General features: G+C 36.5%; 1 protein-coding gene across 1 annotated transcript in view; it reads right to left on the bottom strand.

Moving 5' to 3' along the window:
- HMCN1 (hemicentin 1) overlaps window positions 1-21,397 on the bottom strand; it is a 469,289-nt gene that overhangs the window by 146,041 nt on the left and 301,851 nt on the right. Inside the window, exons 37-42 of the mRNA XM_008696988.2 lie at window positions 19,723-19,824; window positions 18,535-18,711; window positions 17,737-17,888; window positions 16,246-16,369; window positions 11,750-11,925; window positions 3,607-3,703 (exon numbers count right to left, since the gene is read on the bottom strand). Of these exons, the coding sequence (XP_008695210.2) occupies window positions 3,607-3,703; window positions 11,750-11,925; window positions 16,246-16,369; window positions 17,737-17,888; window positions 18,535-18,711; window positions 19,723-19,824 (828 nt within the window). The remainder of the gene's footprint in view (window positions 1-3,606; window positions 3,704-11,749; window positions 11,926-16,245; window positions 16,370-17,736; window positions 17,889-18,534; window positions 18,712-19,722; window positions 19,825-21,397) is intronic.

The following is a 21,397-nucleotide window of genomic DNA, read 5'->3' on the forward strand; positions in this document are numbered from 1 at the left end:
GTTAAAAGCACTGCGTGTTATATGAACTTATGAATCATTGAACACCACATCAAAAACTAATGATGTACCATACCGTGGCTAACTGAACATAATAAAAAAAAAAGTCAACTGTAAGACAAAGAATACCTATTAACAGACTTCCCGTTTTCCCAGATAGAAACTTAATTAACAAAATATTCAGAGTGGCATACAAAGAAGCTAATGTATTGTAGATAATTAGACTTTTTGTATCAAAAAGCTAAAGCACCTACCAAATTTACGCTTAACTGTCATTTCTGCTCAGCCAGTTTTGATGTCTCAGATGCTGAACAGAACTGGAAAACATCAGGCTTACAACATTATGGTAAAGGACAGACACAGGGGTTTGATCCAAGAAATGGGCATGTTACCTACTCTAGAATGCACAGCCTGCCTCCCCACTGTCCTCTAGTCTCTCTTTGGAAAGTTTAAGTGAACGCTGCCTTACCCCCGAGTCCGCCTTTGCTGGCTGAACTCTCCTCTCAAGATGCTTCTCTGGCTGCAATATTATCAGGTGGCAGATGCTTGCTCTCTCAAGCTCCTGGGAGTTGAGGAGTGGGAAAATCCTCCTCCCCCCTCAATGTAGCTTCCAGTCATTGTTCAACTGCCCCCATTTGAGGCTCATGCCACCAATTTTCTTCTCTTTCTCCCTCACCATCATCTGGGAACCCGCCATTCTTTTTCTATTCACTGAACAATTTGGTACTTGTTATCCTTCTCCTTCACACGTAGACCTGGCATTCTTCGGTATAACTCAACATCTGCGTGTATATCCAGTCTAAACACCATGGATACTCACTTCCTTGATCTGCTCATCCCTTTCTCCACCATGTCCATCATCTAGAACATTTCTCCTCCTACTCCATCCCTATAGCTCTTCACTCAATTATTCCCAATTCTCACTTCATCGACCTAATTGAATCTCAAGTCTCTTGACCTCTCAGAAACCTCCCAATCCAGCTGCGGACTCTTGTTTACTGACTTCTCTATCCAGCTTAGATTTCATGATCAATAATTTCAACTACTTCTTTGCCAATAATCTCAACTGCCTTGCACTGTTGCCCTTCCTATTTCACAACACCCTTCCTCTGGATGAATCCTACAGTTTACTCTGTCATCTCCTATACCACAGATAGAAAGTTCTGCAGAAGAAAATGACGATTATATAGATGGCCATCACTGTAAGTACACCATCTCCAACCTCAATTCCACCCTCCTCTACTCCCATGGCTATTGACACAAATACTTGCAAATCTGTATCTGTAATGCAGACCCCATCTGAGGTCTAGATTTTTGTATCTGACTACTAAACATCTCAACCTGGGTACATCAGAGGCACTTTCAACCTCAACTTGCCCACAACTGAATTCAGTCACCTTTGTTCCTTCTCTGAGGGAAGGACACTGCTGTCCACATGGCCCATCTGGCCAACCCACACTGACATCCATCCTTTACTCTTCCTCTTTTCACACCTCTCCATGTAATCAATTAATCCTGTTAATTTCTTAAATACTGCTAGAGTTTATCTGTTTTATTCCCCAAATATAGATCTGAACACCCCAGTACTTCTTTAAATCCTTTTAACAGAACCCCATTGCCTTATGAATCAAATCTATACTTCAAAAATTTGTTTTAGAGGTCCTTTTCAATCTGCCGCCTTTTACCTTTCCTACCTAATATCTTCTTATTCTCCACTGCACCACACCAGGCTCCATAGTGAATGACGTTTGGTTCAATGAATGCAGACAGTATTCTCCAGGTCATTGTAATGCTTCCACCCTCTTTACAGAGCTAATGCCTACTCATTCTTAAAATCTCAATTAGATGTCATGAGCCCTGATATGTCTTCCCACAAATACTCCTATGACATCTCTTAGGAGATTTAATTTGAATTGGTTATTTAAAGTAAAGATATTTCTGCAGCAGCAGACTACATGTTCTGTGTGACCAGTGTCTTTGTCTTTCTCATTAACCTCTCTATGCCTACATGAGGCATAGTGTCTAGAACACAGAGGCACACCCATACGTATTTTTTAGTGATTCTATCCTTGATGTATCAACTTTCTCCCCTATCATTTATTCTTATATATACTGTATTCTGCTTTCCACTATTAAATTGCTTTTCTTTAAGAGGCATTGGTCTCATTTGTAAACTACACTTTGTAGTTTACGTCTAATTTCACTTCTTTGCAATATGTGACATTATTCATTCATTCACCTACCCATCCATCTATGTCCAACTTATTTGTTGTCCATGTTCTTCTTTTAGGTATACCATTGTCTTTAGTTTTCATGACACAAGTGTTCCCCTACCTCTTTCACTGCTTCTTCTCAGTTTCTCATTTGTGTCTCTTTTTCTGGCCCTTATATGGTCCACGTGAGAGTCATTCTCCAGTACTCTTCTGTACACATTTTTCTTACTCTCTAAGGGATCTCAACTGCCACATATATACTCATGTCTCCAATTTTATATTTTAACTCTTTTCTTTCTCTCTCCTAAATTATAGGCTTTTATTTCTGATTGCATGGAGGACAGCTTCACAAGGACACTGTACAGGTATCTTCAATACAGCATTGCAGAAATGAATTTCTCACCTCATTTTCTAACTGATTATACTTCCCAATTTTTCTTTTTTTCAAGCTTTACTTGACAACACCTAGTTCAGTGTCTGGTCCTAACTGGGAGTTATACAAATATTTCTCCCATTTGAAAGAAATGAGAAAGAAAGGGAAGGAGCAATGGAGGGAGAATAGGGATGGAAGGAGGCAAGTACAGATGTTAATGATACATAAGTAATATATAATAAATAAATTACCACCTAGTAAATTTTACTATTTAAAGGTAAATTAATCCTTTTATAGGGTGAATAATAGCATTTCTCAAAATCTTCCTTAAGAATTTTTAAAATGATAATGATTTATAATTAACAAATCATTTTCTACATAAACACATGCTTTTAAAGTTTTAAAACATATTTGCTCTCCATTGGAATCAAATTATTTCCTCTACCTATTTTTATTTTTAAAATGTGGTTTTGAATAAACTTTTTAAATCAAAGAGATATTTCAGCTCATTATCTCAATGGTTAAAAAGTTTAAACAAATACAATCAAAATTAAGAGGGCATGATACGTTATACCTGAATTAAAAGAAGTAAATAAAATAAAGGTGGATATGCTGGAAAAGGGAGTACTTTTTAACAATTAGCAGACAGTCGTAGCCAAGTAAAAGTCGTGGTAATTCCTAAGAATTATCTTAATTGGTAACAAATGGTAGAATTTCAAGCGAGGATAACTTTTCTCACTGGTCAGCTGAGTAATCCCACCTGTCACCAAGTGCAGGTGTTCTCTCTCACACGCAGAATCCACAGGCATGATTGGCCTTTTGACTTATTTCAATTGATCAAACCACCATCAGTTCATGGAGAAAGCTCAATTATTAGAAGATCCTGGCTGTAAGAACTAAAGAGCATAAGCTCAGGCAGGTGAGGAGAACGGTTCTACATCAAAATTACAATGACTAATATACTTAAGTTCTGGAAGTCTATCTATAATTGATCTTAAATTAATTATACATAATCACACTTACCCCAAATGTTGACATTATAGTTTTTCTCAGTCTTTCCAGCAACATTTGTTGCCTCACAAGTATAACGACCAGTGTCTTGAACTTGAGCCTCTTCAATCTAAAAACAAAACCATGCTTTGAAACTTGAGTTTCTATTTCATATCTGGAGTTTTTCTATTAATGTTATTTGTGACTTCTTACTTTTCATGAGTATTCTAAAGGTTTTCAAACATATATAGAGAGAAGAGTAAAATGTATGACTATATGCCCATCACCCACATTCAACACTTAAATCAAGATTCGACAATTTTCATCTATATCATACTTTGTTTTAATCTAATTAATATTAGTGGCTGAAGGTCTAGAAAGGCCTTTTAAATATAATTAAATAAAATTCAGATAAAATAGCAACAAAAATCACAATTTCTGAATAAGTTATTTGGGCTTTAAAATAGATAACATTTATATATCTAGGATATTGTTCAGTAAAATAACACCTTTATTATTGGTTTATTACATGTCTTCTCCCTATACTGGGTTTTTAAGATTTTAAAATTTTTTATTTAAATTCTAGTTAGTTAATCTACAGTGAAATACTGGTTTAAGGAGTAGAATTCAGTGATTCAACACCTACATACACCTACATACAACACCCAGTGCTCATCATAACAAATGCCTCCTTAACACCCATCACCCATCTAGCCCATTCCCTACCCACTTCCCTCCATCAACCCCTGTTTATTCTCTTTCGGAGTCTCTTGTGGTTTGTTTCTCTTTTTCCCCCACTCATATGTTCATCTGTTTTGTTTCTTAAATTCCACATGAGTGAAATAATATTTGTCTTTCTCTGACTGACTTATTTCACTTACCATAATACATTCTAGCTCCATCCACATTGCTGCAAATGGCAAGATTTCCTTCTTTTTGATGGTTGAGTAATATTCCATCATGTATATATACCACATCTTCCTTATCCGTTCATCAGTCGATGGACATTTGGGCTCTCTCAATAGTCTATCTATTGTTGATAGTGCTGCTATAAACAGTGGGGTGCATGTACTCCTTTGAATCCATATTTTTGTATCCTTTGGGTAAATACCTAATAATGCAATTGCTGGATTATACAGTAATTCTATTTTTAACTTTTTGAGGAACCTCTATACTATTTTCCAGAGTGGCTGCATCAGTTTGGATTCCCACCAACAGTGTAAGAGAGTTCCCTTTTCTCCACATCCTTGCCAATACATTTTGCTTCCAGTGTTGTTAATTTTAGCCATTCTCACAGGCGTGAGGCAATACCTCATTGTACTTTTGATTTGTATTTCCCTGATGAAGAGTGATATTGAGCATCTTTTCATGTGTCTGTTAGCCATCTGGATGTCTTCTTTGGAAAAATGTCTATTCATGTCTTCTGCCCATATCTTAACTGGATTATTTGTGTTTTGGGTGTTGAGTTTTTTTTTTTTTAAGATTTTATTTATTTATTTATTTTGTCAGAGAGAGAGAGAGAGCACAAGCAGGGGGAACATCAGGCAGAGGGAGAAGCAGGCTCCCCGCTGAGCAGAGAGCCCAATAAGGGACTCAATCCCAGTACCCTGGGATCATAACCTGAGCTGAAGGTAGACACATAACCTACTGAGCCACTCAGGTATCCCTGAGTGTTGAGTTACATCAGTTCTTTATATATTTTGGATACTATCCTTTATCAGATATGTCATTTGCAAATATCTTCTCGCATTCCACAGCCTACATTTTAGTTTTGTTGATGGTTTCCTTCACTGTGCAGAAGCTTTTTATCTTGATGAAGATAAATAGTTCATTTCTGCTTTTGATTCTCCTGCCTCCAGTGACTTGTCTAGTAAGAAGTTGCTATGGGGGTAGCTGGGTGGCTTAGTTGGTTGGGCATCCGACTCTTGGTTTCTGCTTATGTCATGACCTCAGGGTCATGGGACTGAGCCCCACATCGGGTTTTGCACTCAGTGAAGTCTGCTTAGGATTCTCTCCTTCTCCATCTTCCTCTGCTTCCCCCCCCCACCTCAAATAAATATAAATCTTAAAAAACAACAAAAAAAGAAATTGCTATGGCCAAGGTCAAAGAGGTTGCTGCCTGCATTCTCTAGGATTTTGATGGTTTTCTATCTCACACTTAGGTCTTTCATTCATTTTGAATTTACTTTTGTGTATGATATAAGAAAGTGGTCCAGTTTCATTCTTCTGCATGTTGCTGTCCAGTTTCCCAATACCATTTGTTGATGAGACTGTCTTTTTTCCATTGGGTGTTCTGTCTTGTTTTGTTGAAAATTAGTTGAGCATATAGTGCTGGGTCCATTTTTGGGTTTTCTACTCTGTTCCACTGATCTATGTTTTTGTGCCAGTACCATACAGTCTTGATGAATACAGATTTGTATATAGCTTGAAATCCAGAATAGTGATGCCTCCAGCTTTGCTTTTCTTTTTCAGGACTGCTTTGGCTATTCAGGGTCTTTTGTGGTTCCATACAAATTTTAGGATTGTTTATTCTAGCTCTGTGAAAAACGCTGGTGGTATTTTGATAGGGATTGCATTAAATGTGTAGATACCTTTGGGTAGCAAAGACATTTTAACAGTGTTTGTTCTTGCAATCCATGAGCATGGAGTGTTTTCCATTTTCTTTGTGTCCTCTTCAATTTCCTTCATGAGTGTTCTATACTTTAGAGTACAGATCTTTTACCTCTTTGGTTAGATTTATTCCTAGGTACCTTATGATTTTGGGTGCAATTGCAGATGTGACTGATTCCTTGATTTCTTTTTGTGCTGTTTCATTACTGATATATAGAATGCAATAGATTTCTTTTTTTTTTTTTTAAAGATTTTATTTATTTATGTGACAGAGAGACAGCCAGCGAGAGAGGGAACACAGCAGGGGAGTGGGAGAGGAAGAAGCAGGCTCCCAGCAGAGAAGCCCGATGTGGGACTCGATCCCGGAACGCCGGGATCACGCCCTGAGCCGAAGGCAGACGCTTAACGACTGCGCTACCGAGGTGCCCCGAAATGCAACAGATTTCTGCACATTGATTTTATATCTTGTGACTTTGTTGAATTCGTGCATTAGTTCTAGAAATTTTTGGTGCAGTCTTTTGTGTTTTCTACATAGAGTATCATGTCATCCATAAGTAGTGAAAGTTTGATTTCTTCCTTGCCTATTCGGGTGCCTTTTATTTCTTTTTGTTGTTTGCTGAGGTTAAGACTTCCAGTAATATGTTAAGTAGTAATGGCAAGAGTGGACATCCTTGTCTTGTTCCTGACCAGAGGGGAAAGTTTCTCAACTTTTCACCATTGAGGATGATATTAGCTATGGGTCTTTTGTATATGGCCTCTATGATGTTGAGGTATGTTTCATTTATCTCATTTGTTGAGGGTTTTTATCAAGAAAGGATGCTGTATTTCGTCAAATGCTTTTCTGCATCTATTGACAGGATCTTATCCTTTCTTTTATTGATGTGTTGTATCACATTGATTGATTTGTGAATATTGAGCCACCCCTGAAGCCCAGAAATAAATCCCACTTGGTCACAGTGAATAAGCCTTTTAATGTACTGTTAAATTCGATTTGCTAGTATTTTATCAAGAATTTTTGCATCTATGTTCATCAGGGATATTGGCCTGTAATACTCCCCTTAAAAAAAACATAAATTCAGTTACTTAACATATAGTGTATTATTTGTTTCAGGGGTACAAGTCTGTGATTCATCAGTCTTTTATAATACTCGCTCATTACAACACATACCATCCCTAATGTCCATTACCCAGGTACACCATCCCTCCACCCCTCCCCCTCCAACAACCCTCAGTTTGTTTCCTATGATTAAGAGTCTCTTATGGTTTGTCTTCCTCTCTGGTTTCATTTCGTTTCATTTTTTCCTTTCTTCCCCTATGATCCTCTGCCTTGTTTCTTAAATTCCACATATCAGTGAAATCATATGATAATTGTCTTTCTCTGACTTATTTCGCTTAGCATGATACCCTCTAGTTCCATCCACATTGTTGCAAATAACAAGATTTCTTTTTTTGATGGATGTGTAATATTCCATTGCATATCTATATCATCTATCTATCTATCTATCTATCTATCATCTATCTACCACATCTTCTTTATCCATTCATCTGTCGATGGACATCTGGGCTCTTTCCATAGTTTGGCTATTGTGGACATTGCTATTATAAATGTTGGGGTGCAGGTGCCCCTTCAGATCACTACACTTGAATCTTTGAGGTAAATACCTAGTAGTACAATTGCTGGGTTGTAGGGTAGCTCTATTTTCAACTTTTGAGGAACCTCCATACTGTTTTCCAGAGTGGCTGTACCAGCTTGCATTCCCACCAACAGTGTAGGAGGGTTCCCCTTTCTCTGCATCCTCACCAACATCTCTCATTTCCTGATGTGTTAATTTTAGCCATTCTGACTGGTGTGAAGTGGTATCTCATTGTGGTTTTGACTTGTATTTCCCTGATGTCGAGCATTTTTCATGTGTCTGTTGGCCATTTGGATGTCTTCTTTGGAGAAATGTCTGTTCATGTCTTCTACCCATTTCTCGATTGGATTATTTGTTGTTTGGGTGTTGAGTTTGATAAGTTCTTTATAGATTTTGGATACTAGCCTTTTATCAGATATGTCATTTGCAGATATCTTCTTCCATTCTGTAGGTTGTCTTTTGGCTTTGTTGACTGTTTCCTTTGCTGTACAAAAGCTTTTTATCTTGATGAAATCCCAATAGTTCATTTTTGCCTTTCTTTCCCTTGCCTTTGGAGATGTGTCTAGCATGTAATTTTCCTTTTTAGTAGGATTTTTGTCTGGTTTTGGAATCAGAGTAATGCTGGCCTCATTGAAGGAGTTTGGAAGTTTTCCTTCCATTTCTAGAGAAGGAAAGGTATTAACACTTCTTTAAATGTCTGGTAGAATTCCCCAGGAAGCCATCTGGCCCTGGACTTTAGTTTGTTGGGAGATTTTTGAATACTGATTCAATTTTCTTTCCTGGTTATTGGTCTGTTCAAATTTTCTATTTCGTCCTGTTTCAGTTTTGGTAGTTTGTATGTTTCTAGGAATTTGTCCATTTCTTCCAGATTGCCCAGTTTGTTGGCATAAAATTTTTCATAATGTTCTCTTTCATTTGTGATTTTATTTAACTGGGGCCTTTCTCTCTCTCTCTCTCTTTTTTTTTTTTTGGTAAGTCTTGGCCATAGCAATGTTTTTCTAGATATGTCTCCTGAGGCAAGGGAAATAAAAGTAAAAATAAACTATTGGGTCTTCATCAAGATAAAAAGCTCTGCGCAGCAAAGGAAACAATAAACAAAACTAAAAGGCAACATACAGAATGTGAAAAGATATTTGCAAATGACATCTATGATAAAGGGCTAGTATCCAAAATATATAAAGAATTGATACAACTCAACACCTCAAAAACAAATAATCCAATTAAAACATCGGCAGAAGACATGAACAGACATTTCTCCAAAGAAAACATACAGATGGCCATCAGACACATGAAAACATGTTCAACATCATTCATCATCAGGGAAATAGAAATCAAATCTACAATGAGATACCACCTCACACCTGTCAGAATGGCTAAAATCAAAAACACAAAGAACAAGTGTTGGCAAGGATGTGGAAAAAAGCAAAACTCTTGCGCTGCTGATGGGAATGCAAGCTGGTGTAGCTACTCTGGAAAACAGTATGGAGGTTCCTTGGAAAGTTAAAAATAGAACTACCCTATGATCCAGTCATCGCATGACTGGATACCTACCCCCAAAATACAAAAACACTAATTCAAAGGGACATATGCACCCCTATGTTTATAGCAGCATTATTTATAATAGCCAAATTATGGAAGTGGCCCAAGTGTCCACTGATAGAAGAATGGATAAAGAAAATGTTATATATATATAGGAATGGAATGTTATTCAGCCATAAACAAGAATGAAATCTGACCATTTGCAACAATTTGGATGTAGCTAAAGAGTATAACATTAAGTTAAATAAGTCCATCAGAGAAAGACAAATACCAAATGATTTCACTTATATGTGAAATTTAAGAAACAAAGCAAATGAACAAAGGAAAAAAAGAGAAAGAGAAACAAACCAAGAAACAGACTCCTAACTATAGAGAACAACCTGATGGTTACCAGAGGAGAGGTGAGTGGAAGTATGGGTGAAAAAGGTGAAGGGGCTTAAGGAGGGCACTTGTGATGAGCACTGGGTGTTGTATGTAAGTGATGAATCACTATATTGTACATCTGAAACTAATATAACACTGTATGTTTACTATACTGGAATTAAAATAAAAACAATAAAAAATGTATTGATTGCCTAGTGTGTTCCAGGCAAAATAGAACAGTAAGAATCTATTATTTTACCTGGTTGAAGGTGTGCATGAATTGTTTTGGGAAATGCACAGGTAAGATAGTTTTAACTGACCAATTTTGTTCAAGTTCTGTAGAAGTTTTTATTTCCATGAGGTCCTCCCTGTTCACCTGTCAGTGGGACCTACACACTTCAGGGTGCCTGGCCATCCTCTATGGTAGAAATTCAATAGATCCCAGGATTTCTTCACTCTCACCTTTCTTCTGGCTTCCCAAACCTATTGAGATCTGTGCTCTGAAGAAATCAACTTCTATACTCTGAAATTTGCTAAGACATTTCTAATCACACATAGCTCTCCCCTACCAGTACTGGGACTTGTGTTCACATAATTGTCTCCCTCTGTCATTTGGTCAGAGCTGGGGTTTGAGAATACTACCCGTTGATTTTCTAGAGCTCTGAGTCTGCCTCTGAGCATGGCCAGTGCTTTTTGCTTCTCTCCCCCTATATAGCTCAATTGACTTATCCTACTTTCCACCATCAGTTATTCCAGCCTTTCCTTCTTTACCCATCTCCACTATTACAGATCGTAATTCCTAAATCTCTACTTGGTTGCCTCTAACACACAACTTCATACTCCCATTCTCTCTCATGCTTCTGCTCTCCTTATATAAGCTTCTCAGCTTCCGATATGCTGATACCTCATCCATTTCTCAAGACTCCCTTTGTTTGCCAGTAATAACCTTCCTTTACCAAGAGGCTATGTGGTACAATGGTTAGTAGCATGAGTTTTAAAACTATACTCCCTGTACTCAAATCCCATTTCTGACACTTAGTAACTGTGAGCAGATTATTTAGCCATTCTTCCAATTTCTCAATAGGGTTATTATGAGGACTTTATAAGCATTCCAATGGCTTATTGACTTCCTGAATCCTAATTCCTTTGTATTTTTTATTCTTTTTAAGATTATTTATTTATTTATTTGAGAGGGAGGGAGAGAGAGAGAGCAAGTGAGAGCACAAGAGCAGGGGGAAGAAGAAGCAGACTTGTCACTGAGCAGGGAGCCCAACTTGGGGCTTGATCCCAGGACGCTGGGATCATGACCTGAGCTGAAGGCAGACGCTTAACTGACTAAGCCACCCAGGTGCCCCCTGAATCCCAATTCCTTAAAGTGGTTTCCAACGGCAGCTCTTATTTCACTCAAATCAACCCTGTCAATATCATTTCCAAATATTCACTTTGTTAAATTCTCTGTTTCAGCTAGCTTACTTGCTTTCCCTAATCAGGCCTTTTGTCCCATCTACATATAAAAAGCCAAGTAGCCTTCCAAGATTTCCAGGCAACTACAGCTTCACCTTTCACACTCCTCCTAAAATGTATTATCTGTACCATCCAAATAGTAATTAACTCACACTTACAGTACTTCCTGCATTTTCATTGGAACTGTTAATTTTCATATATGTATGCAAAATTGGAAGAAACTGAGGGTAGGAAATGTGTCTATTTTTCCCATCGTATGCAGAGCACCTAGAATAGGTGTTTATTTGCTGAGTGGTTGAATGACTAAAAATGAATCACTCATTAGAACGGTTCTATAATATCTTCCCAGAAGCATTTTTGGATGGCTTCTGGCTACAAATATGGATAGACAAATATCTAAATCTTACTAAGCTTAAAATTTTAAAATATTACAAACCTCATTAATAAAATGGTACCCAGAATTTAAAAAATGAAATTAGTAGAGCACTTGTAGACAGGCAAGTTTAAAACCAAAGCCATGAGTTTAGGAATAATATAAGTAGAAGTAAATGAATCTCTAGTCTTACCTTTAACACACTTCCATTTTCAGAGATACTGAGACCTGGTTTCTTCAGCAAGGGGCGGCCATCCTTTAACCAAGTCAAAGTGGGTGGGGGGATAGCGTCACTCTGACATAGTAACTCCACAGCTTGGCTGATGAGGACAGAGATGTTCTGTTCTTCTCCCATAATATTTGGTGGAACTAAGTGAAGGAAGGGTTTTCCCTCAGGATAAAATAGGCCAGTTCACTGCTTATCTTTATTAAGCATCAGGACATACATTGAATAACTTTATTAGTTCTTTTAAGATGTAGGATCACAGTAATTCTAATATACCCTCTTTGCATCATTTGGTTCAGAATCAAATATTGAGAAATCACTGATTAATATGTTCCTATTGAACAGAAGTGCTTTTCACTAACATTTCACTTTAAGAAGTTTTAGAACTGGAAGTTCTCACCAAGTGCCTATTTCAGAACCTTTTGAACTAGATGTTACTGCTTAAGATTTCCAAAGTAATAAATTACTCATGAAATATTTTGAAAATAATAATTAAAAGCATATATACTTTTGATATTTATTTAAATTTTTGCAAAAGAAATTAAATTTTATAGACACTGAGGCAAAATAAAAAAAAAATAGAGTTGAAAGAGACCACCTACTCCCACCTCACGGTGTATAAAACATGTAGTAGGTGACAGACAATAACTTATTTGAAATAACGTGACTAATTTGTGGCAAAGCTAGGAGTCCTCTGATTTGCATTTTAGAGCTCTTTTTGGTTTCCCATGATGCCTTGTCAGCTTTCTATGGAATAAAGACCATGTGGGATAAATGACACAATAAAGAACACAACGAAAGCAGTGAGCAGCTGTACAACATACAATTACATAAAAAGAGGAAATGAGTTGAAATTTTAATGAGATTAAAATTAGAATCCCCTGGCTATCAAGCTTGTCAGATGTTGAAATGTGTTCTTGGAGAAGTCTACGGAATCTCCTTCCCTTGGGTGTATTAAAATATAGAGTAAACAATCATTTGTCTCAGAAGGTTTAGGTACAGTCCTGCCAAGAATGAGAGGGTGGGCTCCATAACATCTCAAGGACTCTTTCAGGACTGTATATATAATAATTCAAAAAACACAAACTAACGATGAAATCAGACCTGTTATAAAAGGGCCACTCTGAAAAAACACAGAGAGGAATTTCCTTGGCCATTTCTCCGTAAATCCCATAACTATTGAGGATTGTAGGAAATGTACCATATCTGTAGTATTTTTTTTTCTTTTAATAAGAAAGGTTAAGCTGCACTGAAATGAATCCTAAGGGACTTTCCAAATGCTTTGATAGAAGTAAGATTCTTGTGGTAAGGACTGTTATTATAGTGCATTAGCCATTGTTTCTGGCTGGATCCTGCAGCATGTGGCAAAATGAGAATGACTGCAGTAGGTTTTGATGAGTTCTGTAACCAGGAGGTTTCTCTGCTACCCTGTCTTCTACTGAGGGAAAGGCATATAAACTAAAGGCCACCTTCTTGTACTGTTTCTGGATGCAGGATCTGTGCTAAATCCAAAGGAACTGATGCCGTGATGCAAAGAAATGCCATGCACAATAGCTGGAATAGTTTAATGGAGCATTTGTGCAGGATTCCTGATGCCGCTTCTGCTCAGTTTACTAGCGCAACAGACATCTGGCTCTCGATAAGCTTAAAGTAATCTATGGGGAACAGAAAACAGTGGGATTGTTTTTAATATGTAACACATTAGATAAAAGATATACAACCAGTCTGTCTGAAATTAAAACCACTATAATATTAGCAAAATCAGCACAATTAGTGCCATTTTCTAAGATATTATGAAAACAGATACATTCACCAGTCTTAGCACAGAAAGCCGTAAATAAAATAGTCAATTTAACAGCTTGAAAGTAATTTCAGGTGAAGTCTGGTCTCAGTGGACAAAAAAGTAACATAACTGCATAAAAATATGTTTACCTTAGAGTATTTATAGAATTTACAAAAGAGCATGAATTCTTTATGACTACTTGTAGAAGTAAAAGTCAGAAATAATTCAAGAAAGCAGAATGCTAATTTATTTCCAAATATTTTTCCTCCAATTATTTTTCTTTATGGCTAAATTAGTTGAATCCACTTCAAAAAGAAACTAGACTTTTTTTTTTAAATTGAGAGGAAAAATGCAAAAACAATAGAGTATTTGTTTCTTAAGGAACATAAATTAAAGCAAATCTAATTATAGCCGAGGATATATATTACTGAAATGCATCTATGTTTTCTGTCCTTTCATTTCCAACTTTTTGTTTAGTCTGAGAAGAGAACAAGGCTCTACCCTTTAGATCTCGGCTTCCTTAGATGTTATCCTTACTTAGCTTTGTGGTTATATTGCTTAGGAAGGGGGGTATCGTGTCTGTTTCTCATCCTACGCTTTATACTTGTTAAATTTAATTATCAAAATTAGCAGTGTCGTAGGGTTACACTTGTTGAGATGCTGGAGCATGTGTGATGTCTAACAAAGTTCTCTGAGCTTCAGTTTAAAGTAAAGATACAGGAATCTCAATCATTTAAAAACCCAATTCTCTTGTTTTAGCCCCTCGGAAGATAGTAAAACATACCCTGAATTTATACCCGGGGGAAATATTTTAATGAACTCCTCTTGCAATTGTAGGGAAAGCTATTTCATCCACTGTCTACTCCTCTTATCGCCCCCATACTCTACAATGTAAATCTAAAGAGGATTGGCCACTGGAGATGAACATTCATTAGGCTCCAATGAGACACGAGATTGTCAAGGTTACTACTACAAATAGAGGAATATAATATATGGAAATAATACTAACAGGGGAGCACAGATTGGAAACTAATTTCAGATTAAGAATATGAAATTTTACATTTCTTTAATTGCTAGCTGTGCATCTGTATTTCAAATGCTAAGCATATGTAAATGTTAGCTAACCATCTGACTTTTATAACAGAGGAAAGACCCCAGTTTTCAGACCAAAAGGGTGGTACGGAAATGCCTTGGCAAATGATAAAAAATAAGTGATACATGTTTTTATGACTCCTGGAAAATATCAACTCTCTATCATCTCTCCGGTATACTTTTGATGCTAACACGTGTAGAAACAGAAGGAGCCAATCCCAGATTTTCAGTCCTGACTAAAACCCAGCAAATACCCATGTCACTTCTCTGCTTGCTTGCTAATTATTGAAGAAGCTTTTGTATCACATGCTTAGATCGACTGATCTAAGAATCCTTAGATTCTTACATTCTCTAAGGATATTTCACATTGTCAGCATTCCAATTCGTCACAAAACATAAAAATGACTCAATTAGATTTAAAGGAAGGTGTAGATTCCCTGGAGTTGGGCATTTTAGACACATCTGTTATCTCCAACACAGAGCACCAGCAAAGCTGGAGGCTGGATGTGGACCCATGTCAACTGTAGAAGCAACAGAAAATGGGAAGCACAGAGAGCCTTTTGGTAGTTTACTAATGCCAACTGGGACTTTCGAGCTCCATTAGACATGTATGTTATCCATGTTGTAACGAGGGTTTTTTTTTTTTTATTAAAAAACTATGATTTATAAGTTACTTGTGATTGTTAACATTTACTTTTGGCAAACTTATAAAGAGGAGTCAACCCACATGGTCTGGAGGTGAAAAAAAAAAGATATATTTTGAATAGGAGTGCACTACTTGGAAGTGAGGTGGGACTTAAAGAGGATTGTACACCTGAAACTAATATAACACTGTATGTTAATTATACTGGAATTAAAATAGAAAAAACCCAGATACTCTTTGAGGGGCCATGGAGAAACAATTCCATTATTCCATGACCAAGGAAAATAATGCAAATAAGACAGACACTGAAAGAAGCCTAAAACAGCTCAAATTGCAAAGATAAACTAAAATGTGGAATGAAAAACACATCCTGTGAATGGAGGTCAATTAGGACTGAACTCTATCCAGGAGGACTTTTGCTCTGATAGAATTAGACATTTCCTTTTGTACCTTATGGCTACATCACAGGTAGGAAAAAACTTGAGTTTTCTCTACATTTATACTTAACTTTTGCTTCTCAAATAGCCTTTAATTCATACAGTATTGACCGCAAAATATGCTGATTATAATTTAAAAGTAATAAAATCAAGGCTTTGAGTAGAATAGGTCAAGAGAGCTACTTGAACAGATGCTTTCTTTAGTGAGAAGATTATAACTTCCAAATTGCAAAGCTGCTCTCCATAGTCATGTTCTTTAGAGTATTCTATGAAACCAACACCTAGCATGCCGGATGTATGCTTATTTTAATTTCTCAGAACTTTAAGAAAGGAAAATCAGACAAAGTCAAATATAAAGCAGAAAGGTAGAATTTGATTTGAATCGATACTGTAAAATCATTTCTATTGCTCATGGTTCTTTATTGTCAATATCTTCCCTTAACTTCCTCAATGATTTTAGGAATTAAACACATCTATCAGAACAGAAATAATCATTACAATACTTCACCATATACTCTGAGGTCAATGTCCCTTTGTTTCTCCCCAGCAGCATTCACTGCCACGCACGTGTATCTCCCAGTATCACTGATTTGAGCGCTGGTCAATGCTAGGATGCGGCCTCCAGACAGAACCTTTCGATGAAAAGAAAGATCAATAGCCAACATGCTCCTCTGAGAAACATACGTGTAAACAGCCTTTTTTCTCCTATTTTCTGCAGTTAATCCATTGACATTTGCCTCCAGAAAGATTTCCACTTGGACATTTTATTTTATTCATTTTTCCACTTGGATATTTTAAAGTGGGCAAGCATCATATAATCTACTTCTTATCCTCTCTTTGAAAGAAGACTGTGAAAAGCTAGAACCAAACTTGGTAATAACCACTGAAAACAAGTCCCTATACACAAAATCAAGTGAAGGTCCAATCTCATCCATCCTTACTGCAGAGAAGAGAAAGCCACCAGGGGAGAAAGATGAGAAGAAGTGGGAATAAGAGGAGCTAATCTTCCTTCTAATTTTCTTGGGCAGGATAAATAAGAAGTTATAATTAATAGCAAAGTAGCAGCCAAATAAATTAATTAGTCACATTTATGCTCTTTTATCCTATTGGTCTAGTTGTACTTCTAAAATATGGACATTAACTTTGGATCTTGTATGGTCCCAAATTCTGAAAGCAGTGGATTTTTTAAAAAAGCTAAGTAAAATGGTGGGAAAACTAAGTTCTCTACCAGGTAAAATAAAATTAAAGTACACTTTAAATGAGATATGTGGGCTTCTATAATTTTAATTTTGAGTCAATCTGAAGCACTTAAACTGCTTTCTCAAATTCAAATTTCATTTCTACAATGTTGCCTTTCTAATTTTTCTTACTTTATTACTTGATGTTTTTGTAAAATTAAATATCCCCTATATGGTTCTCTAATTCATGAATGTTTCCAAACATTTTAATACAAATTTTAGAAGTAAATTCCTGTTTTTGTTGATGAACACTTCTTTGTGCAAGGTATCTTTTGTGCTGGTGGCAGGGAATGGGGATGCGGAAGTAGGTAGAAAGTAAAACAAATGGTCAAAATATAGTACCTACATATGAAATAAAAGAATTCTTAGATGTCCTGAGCTTTTACTTATTTTTTAAAAAAGATTTTATTTATTTGACAGAGAGAGAGCAGGAGAGCACAAGCAGGGGGAGTAGCAAAGGGAGAGGGAGAAGCAGGCTCCCCGTTGATCACGGAGCCAGATGCGGGGCTCGATCCCATGACCTTGGGATCATGACCTGAGCCTAAGGCAGTTGCTAAACCAACTGAGCCACCAGGTGACCCTGTACTGAGCTTTTAAAGAATTGTTTAGAAATTCCAATTGTGTGGATGGTAATTATGGATGTAAATGTGTATGTTTTTGGATAACCTTTGTTAATTATTCTCCAAATCTTGTTAACAGCTTTACCTGTTTATACTGTATTTAATAATCAGGTGGTAGATTGCTCTTAGGACAGAGAGTACCTGTAACCCGTTAGCAAAACTAGAGACAGGGCTCCCGTCTTTCAACCAGGTCAGACTTGGGGCAGGGATTCCTCTGGCTTCACATTCTAACCTCACCAGGTTATTAACCACCACTGCCACCATGTTATTGCTGGCAGAAATCGACGGAGGCACTGAAAAGAAATAAAAAGTAAATAAAAGTAAGTAAGATATATTAACATCACCGAATATTTCAACTCAAACTAATGAAAAATAGTGTATAGTTCTGTTTTCACATATGGGTTTTTTGTGGTTTTGTTTTGTTGAGTTCTTTCACATTACTTATTTGAGATTCTAAACACAGCTATTCAATTATCAATACTTCCACTTTACAGATGAGGAGAAGGAGGTTTTGCTACTTTGTTTAGGAATTCCAGTTTTTAACGCCAGAGTATATTTTTATTTCTTGATTTCCAGGGGTATGTGTGCGTGCACGCCTTCCTCCAGTATATCCATGACAACTACGTTGTCTTAAAAGCATTACTAGAGGTAATAACATAAAATCTTTCTGTGATCAAAACCTATGATTTTGATAGACAGAATTTACAAACAGGGTTATTGTCATTAGCTGATAACATCGTTGATGACTTTTTCAACAGTTCATCTAAAGCAAACTGAAGTTCAACAGCATGTGACAGTAGAGCATTTTAATAGTAGTCAGGAAATAAAAACAGTCATCAGTTTTAGAACACTGAGTCTTTAAATAAAGATAACAAAACACACTATGTAATCATTTTGAATGCATTTTTACCCCAGGATGAATCTAGAAGTGTCACTAACCATGGACCTGCAGACTGTAAAATAACTCTGTGGCTCCAGCTGAGTTGATGGCCACACATTTATATATGCCAGCATCGGCGATCTGGGCACTTCCAATATCAATAGTCTGTCCTCTGTTCAAGAAAGTCACACCAGTGGAACCTGAGAGTGGGCGATTATCTTTGTACCACGTAATAGCTGCAAGGGAAAGAAGGAAGAAGTACATCTATTTAATTTTTTTCTTCTAAAGCTCGATACCACTAAATTGGAGGTTAACTAAAATAGTAAGAATTGGGCGCCTGGGTGGCTCAGCTGGTTAGGTGACTGCCTTTGGCTCAGATCATGATCTCGGGGTCCTGGGATTGAGTCCCACATCAGGTTCCCCTTGCTCTGTGGGGAGCCTGATTCTCCCTTTCCCTCTGCCTGCCACTCCCCCTGCTTGTGCTCTCTCTCTGTCAAATAACTAATAAAATCTTTAAAAAAATAAGAAGAATTGCTTTATTCTTATGCTTATTATTCAAGTTTAATCAGTTTAAATACCTCTTTAGGATTGGTTTTGAGGAGGAGGTAACCCTAAGAAAAACATGAATAGCCAAGCCAATACAAGTGTCCTGAAAATGAAATTATAAAGCAAATATTCTTTATATTATCTCTAATGTATCAATATTGTTTGGTAGCAAACTTTTAACCAATTCTATTTCTTTTTGTTATATCTATTCCTCTCACCTATAAAAATTTTGTCTATGCATTTGACCAAAACCAAAGACTATACACACTATTAGCCTAATAAATTATATTATTTATTCATGTTAACTTACCAGTGATGTGAATCAACAAAAAGAATAATATTCTCATTAAATGATGGATTTATAATCAATTTGAAATAGAGAAAAAAATGTTTTTCAACATAAATTTATAAAAAAAACTACCACTGTGGATTTGTGGCCACAGTAAGGACAATAAGACAATTAGTTATTTACATATTTCTACCTTGTTTAAATGGGCAAATTATTTCATGCAGTTAGAAGCAATGAAAATTCAAAAATATCATCCACCTAATTATATCCTCCTTGTCATTGCTTTACCCTTGGAATGTATTCTATAATCTTTCCTTTATTAGTAATTACTATATTGTGCTCATAAGCAGATTTAGCTTTTCCCAGAAATCTTAAAATGTCAGTAAGTTAGGGAGTCCACAAGTAAACCTACCAGGTAAGGGATTTCCAGCTGCCTTACACTCCAACTGAATGGGGTTATTCACCACCACGGTCTCATTCAGCATCTTCCCCGCATCCTCCAGACTAGGTGGTTCTACAAGAAGCCCAAACATAATTAATTCACATAAGTAGGACATTTAAACAGAAACTATTTGCTCAGTGGAAATTATCATTCCTTTCTGTCTTTCACATACACACTGATGATATACTTGGAACAAAAGTATTCTATTAAGTAGAACTGAAGAACAGGATAAAAAAAGATCTTGGGACACCTGGGTGGCTCAGTCTGTTGGGCATCTGCCTTTGGCTCAGGTCATGATCTCCCGGGCCTGGGCTTGAGCCCTGCATGAGACTTCCTGCTCAGTGGGGAGTCTGCTTCTCTGTCTCTCTCCTTCTGCCCCTCCCCACTGCTTGTTCTCTCTCTTTCTCACAAATAAATATAATCTCTTAAAAAATATAATAAATACATATATTTTGTTTTTAAAAAGATCTTACTGAGTTTTCAAGATCATTCACTCTTTTGTCCCCAGTAGGAAAATCCTCAGAATTATAGATTAGCAGGGTAGTAAAGAAAGTTAAAGGACTATTTTTTTATTCCAATTAATCTGATTGGTCTGATGATGAATTGCCTTTAACAAGAAGTAAGCTATCCCATTTGAACTTTTCCAGTAAAAGGGAAACCAATATTTCTCAACTTCTGACTTTATCTTCAGATAGTACTATCTTAACCATTTCAGAAAAATTAGAATCTTTTTTTTTTGGTTTATTAGCAGTTTTTTCTTTTGATATAAAAGTTATAATTAAATTGTTAGTAAAATAAAATAGAAAACTACATTTTTAATTTTAAATATCACAGATAATACTACTCTATTATTTAATGTGCATATAATAAAGTAGGAATTTGGGAAGTCTGAGAGACATAGTATAAAAGGAATAACAACACAGAATAGGAATGCGCTATGTTTCTAACACTATCTCACGGAGTATAGAATGGATGCCAGGATGAAAAACTCACAAGTAAACTAGAGGCCTTATCTTATTGTGAGAAGATACCATAGATGTAAGTTAGTATCTGAAGTTTATAGAAAAACTACATTTTAAAGATTTGCTAAATTTAACTCATTTAATGCACTGGAGCCCTTCAACCCTACCCCATATACAATCAAGCAATCAATCTATTCATTGGTCTAGCAAAAATAGAAGAGTAAAGAAGAAAGGAGAACTAAATAAGAAGAAAAAAAATCAACTATGTAAATCAAGAGCATAAACATGAATGAGCTTAGTTTTTATTCAATAGACAAAGAGTTAACATATTTTTTTTATTTTTAAAGATTTATTTGTTTGAGAGAGAGTGGGGGAGGCGCAGAGGGAAAGAGAGANAATCCCAAGCAGACTCCCCTCTAAGCATAGAGCCCAATGCGGGAGTCCATCCCTTGACCCAGAGACCATGACCTGAACCGAAATCAAGAGTAAGACGCTTAACTGACTGAGCCACCCAGGCACCCCAACACTATTTTCTTTAATAAAAAAGTCCAAGTGGATAAAGAGCATAAATAAAAAACTCACAAAAATACTGACAATAAAGAGCTGGGGAAAGATATGCCAGGACAACAGGGTGACATCAATTTCTGATAAACTGGCATACTGAGCAAAAATCATTAAACATG

Source organism: Ursus maritimus, unplaced genomic scaffold (genome assembly GCF_017311325.1).
Source record: "Ursus maritimus isolate PB19 unplaced genomic scaffold, ASM1731132v1 scaffold_2, whole genome shotgun sequence".
Taxonomy (NCBI): Eukaryota; Metazoa; Chordata; class Mammalia; order Carnivora; family Ursidae; genus Ursus; species Ursus maritimus.